The 3,749-nt window shown below is 60.9% G+C and overlaps 1 protein-coding gene across 2 annotated transcripts in view; it reads left to right on the top strand.

Annotated features, from left to right (window-relative positions):
* The window catches only part of NDRG4 (NDRG family member 4), a 28,921-nt gene that overhangs the window by 11,535 nt on the left and 13,637 nt on the right, over nt 1-3,749 (top strand). For both annotated transcript variants that reach the window (XM_014545537.1, XM_014545536.1), the window contains one exon: nt 130-174. In XM_014545537.1, coding sequence (XP_014401023.1) covers nt 130-174 — 45 coding nt within the window. The remainder of the gene's footprint in view (nt 1-129; nt 175-3,749) is intronic.

The following is a 3,749-nucleotide window of genomic DNA, read 5'->3' as shown; positions in this document are numbered from 1 at the left end:
TATAAAGAAATATTTATTTAAAAAAAGAAAAAGAATGGGGAACAGGGTGCTAGTCTGCTCAAGGCCAAGCCCATGGGGGCCCCTGGCCAGCCAGGGCCTAACGCCCACCCCCTCTGTTTGCTCCCTCAGGAGAACTCTGACACCTTCCTCTTGGCCGAGGACACAGACTGGAAGGTAGGACTCAGCCACCTGATGTGGGGGACTGACAGCTGGCTGGCCCCTGGACCACCCAGCCTGGTCCCTGAGGAGGGTCACACCCTTCCATGTGCCTCAAGTGACAGGGGCTCAGCATCAAAGCCTCCAGGGCCACCCTCACTGTCTACAGTGGCTCTGCCTGCCCTCTGCCCTGTGTCCCCTGTCCCCTGCCCCCTGTCTCCTGCTTTTTTTTCTGAACAGAAGGGGGAAGGGAGGCCTGGGGGAGTGAGGATGGAGACAGGAGGGAGGGATGCTGTCATCTGAATCAGCATTTTCCTCCAATGAAAGCCAGGCTGATGCTCCAAAATAGCTCCCTGTTTCCATGGCAGCTGTTGCCGGGACAACCATGTCCTCTTTAGCGGGATGCCAGATTCCCTGTGAAAACCGAAATCGCCCTGTGTTTTTATTCCTCCTCACCGTGATTTCACTCACTCGGCCAGTCATTCCTCCGCTCTGAGTTGCGTAGTGGCCCTTTACTCCCGGGTCTGGGGAACCGTCTGGCAGCAGACACAGTGGGAGCCTCTCCAGCTCCGGGGCCCGCTGGCCACCAGCACACGCTGAACCAGCTCAGACCCTCTGGGCCCTTCCTCCTGGCTCGGTGGAACTGGCCCCCCAGGCCTGGGCCTGACTGCAATGTGGGTCAGTGTCCAAGCCCCAGGACAGCCCCGGCCTCGTGGTCTGCAAGGGTGACGTGGCGGTGGGGCGACGTGCTGGCTCCTCCCCAGACAGCAGCTCTGCAGCCAGGCTCCGCGTCTGTGAGCTGGCCTGGGTCACGAGCCCCTTCAAGGACGCGAGAGCTCGCTCGCGCTCCAGTCCCCCAGGAATTCCAGCTCCAAATACAAAGGCCCTGGAGCTGGGCAGGAGGGAACAAACAGGAGACCTGGGAGGGAGAGAGCGAGGCCCAGCCAGAGGTCTGGGCAGGCATGTCCTCTGTCCTCCTGCCCCCGAGAGAGGCCGGGAATGTGTGGACCCCTCCCCAGGAGGGGGCGGTGACATCACACCCCAGAGCAGCCAGTCCCTGCCTCATCTTCCTCATCTGTAAAGTGGGAGTTAAGAAGATAAAAAGAACATGTGTGAAACATTTGAGTAGGTCCTGGCACGTGGAGATATCTCGATACGAATTTGCTACTCTTTTTAGAAAATTATTATTTTTTATTGATTTCAGAGAAGAAGGGAGACCGAGAGAGAGATAGAAACATCAATGATGGCCCTGACCAGTTTGGCTCAGTGGCTAGAGCGTCGGCCTGTGGACTGAAGAGTCCCAGGTTCGATTCTGGTCAAGGGCATGTACCTTGGTTGCGGGCACATCCCCAGTGGGGGCTGTGCAGGAGGCAGGTGATCGATGTTTCTCTCTCATTGATGTTTCGAACTCTCTATCCCTCTCCCTTCCCCTCTGTAAAAAATCAATAAAATATATTTTTTTTAAAAAAGAAACATCAATGATGAGAGAGAAGCATTGATTGGCTGCCTCCTGCACGCCCCACACTGGGGATCAAACCGGCAACCTGGGCATGTGCCCTGACCGGGAATCGAACCCTGACCTTGTGGTTCATAGGTCAACACTCAACCACAGAGCCACGCCAGCCGGGCGCATTTGCTACTCATACTGATGCCCAAGGTGCTAAGGTGTTTGTAAGCTTCCGCTTCCTGATCCTTTCTCATAGGTTTGTGAGCATCATGTGCTATCCACGCAGCTACCTGTGCACGGGCACTGCTGTTTTCCCACTTACAGATGTGGAGGCTCAGAGAGGTTGACTGGCCTGCCCAAGGTCACACAGCAGAGATGCGGCAGAGCTATGTAGCAGGACCAGGTTCAGGTAGCAGGTCCAGAGCCTGCCTTGTTCAGCCACAACTGCACAGGCTCCAGGGAAGGGGCCAGCATTTGGGACGGCACATGGACTGTCCCATGTTTCCAGACATGGGCGGGGCCCGGGCAGGAGTGGGGTCAGGTCCAGAGCGATGGATGCAACTTTTTCTCATTCTCATCGCAACTCTGTGTGGAAGGCACAATTCCCGTTGTACAGTTGCGAGGCCTGGGGCACAGGGAAGTTAAATCTTGCCCAAGGTCTCCCAGCGAGTGGGTGGGGAGCTGGGACTTCACCTCAGGGCTGTGGATGTGAAGCAAGTGGCTGAGCAGAAATGGGGCCACAGCTTGGAGTGGGCAGTGTCTGAGGTCAGCCTCTCACCTGAGCCCAAGGGTGGGAAGGCCACTCAGCGGTCAGAGGCTGGAGCGGGCATAAGATTGGATGGGGACCACGGAGGAGCAGGGCTTGGTGGCAGAGAGGGTGGAAGGCCCCCTGTCCCCCACTCCGAGTAGCAGCTGGGGGGACCTTGTGGGCTGTGCCTTTGCAGCCGCCTCAGTGGCTGGAGCCGCTTCCTGTGTCCAAGTGGCTGCAGGGAACAGGGAGAAAGGCCAGGACGTGAGGGGCCCGGGACACTCCGTTCCACACCCTGGCTGCCCTAGGCAAACGCAGGGCCCAGCGCTCTGGGCCAGGCCTCTAAGCGAGAGGTCAGAGAGGGGCAGGGAAAGTTCTCGGTGCCCACCCCCCAGGCACAGGCCCGGGCCAGGAATAGCATGCCTGGCAGGTGTTGACCAGGTCACTAGGCACCCGAGACAGGAGGTACTGCCTCCCCCAGCGCAGCCAGCCAGTGTGCAGGCTGGGGCGAGTGGCGCGGTCCTTCAGCAAACAGACAGAATGGGGGCACAGCGCCCCGCACCCCTCCCTCCTCCGCCGCTCCTTCTTGTCCTTGGGCTCCCTCCTCTGCCCCCTCCCTGGCCTATTTCCTCTCGTCCTCTGCTCTCCTTTGCTCCCCGTCTCCTCTGTGTCTCTACCTGCCCGTCCCTGGCCAGCTCCCCACTCAAAGCCTTGTTTCTGGGGTGGGGTCAGGGCATGGGACCTGAGGAGGCTCATGTGTCCTGCTCCCCTGAGATCTGGGAGCCAGGCCCCATGCCGGGTGGGTCTGCGGGAGGTGGGCAGGACCTCCGTCCTGGCTGCAGGATGGGGGGGCGGGGAGGGCAGAGCTGGTGCGTGCCCCACCAGACTCCTGGGCCTGCAACCTACCCAGGCCCCTGTGCCCGGAACCCCCTTTCTGCCGTGTGGACGGGCGCTGGGTGTGCATGTGGGCAGCGTGGGGGCTGCCCTAGGGGAGACCCTGGCGGGTGGAGAAGACGGGAGTGACTTCCCACATCCCCTCAGGGCTGTGATCCAGGCCCTCCTGCTGTGGAGGCTGGGCTTGGGGTCCCCCAGGCCCCTCCGTGCTCCCCAGGCTCTAGGTCAAGGGCACACCTGTGTGGCCCATGAGAGGCTCGCGGGTGCCTGACACAGGGCCCCCCTTCCCAGGACCCCGTGTGCAGCGGGCAGCAGCCCTCCCCGCGTGTCTGTGTTGCTAGGGGCGTGGGGATGCGGAGGAGGCTGGGGGTGGGGGTGAGACAGGCGCAGGGCTGGGTGAGCGAGGACCTCAGCAGCCAATGGGAGCCAGGTTTGTCTCCCGACAGCCAATCTGGAGGCGGGGGCTGCGGGCCGGCGAGTGGCTGCTCGGAAACCCCGCGGGGG

This window comes from Myotis brandtii, unplaced genomic scaffold (genome assembly GCF_000412655.1).
Source record: "Myotis brandtii unplaced genomic scaffold, ASM41265v1 scaffold411, whole genome shotgun sequence".
NCBI lineage: Eukaryota > Metazoa > Chordata > Mammalia > Chiroptera > Vespertilionidae > Myotis > Myotis brandtii.
Note: the sequence above shows the minus strand (reverse complement) of the source record. Positions and strands in the feature narration are given on the sequence as shown.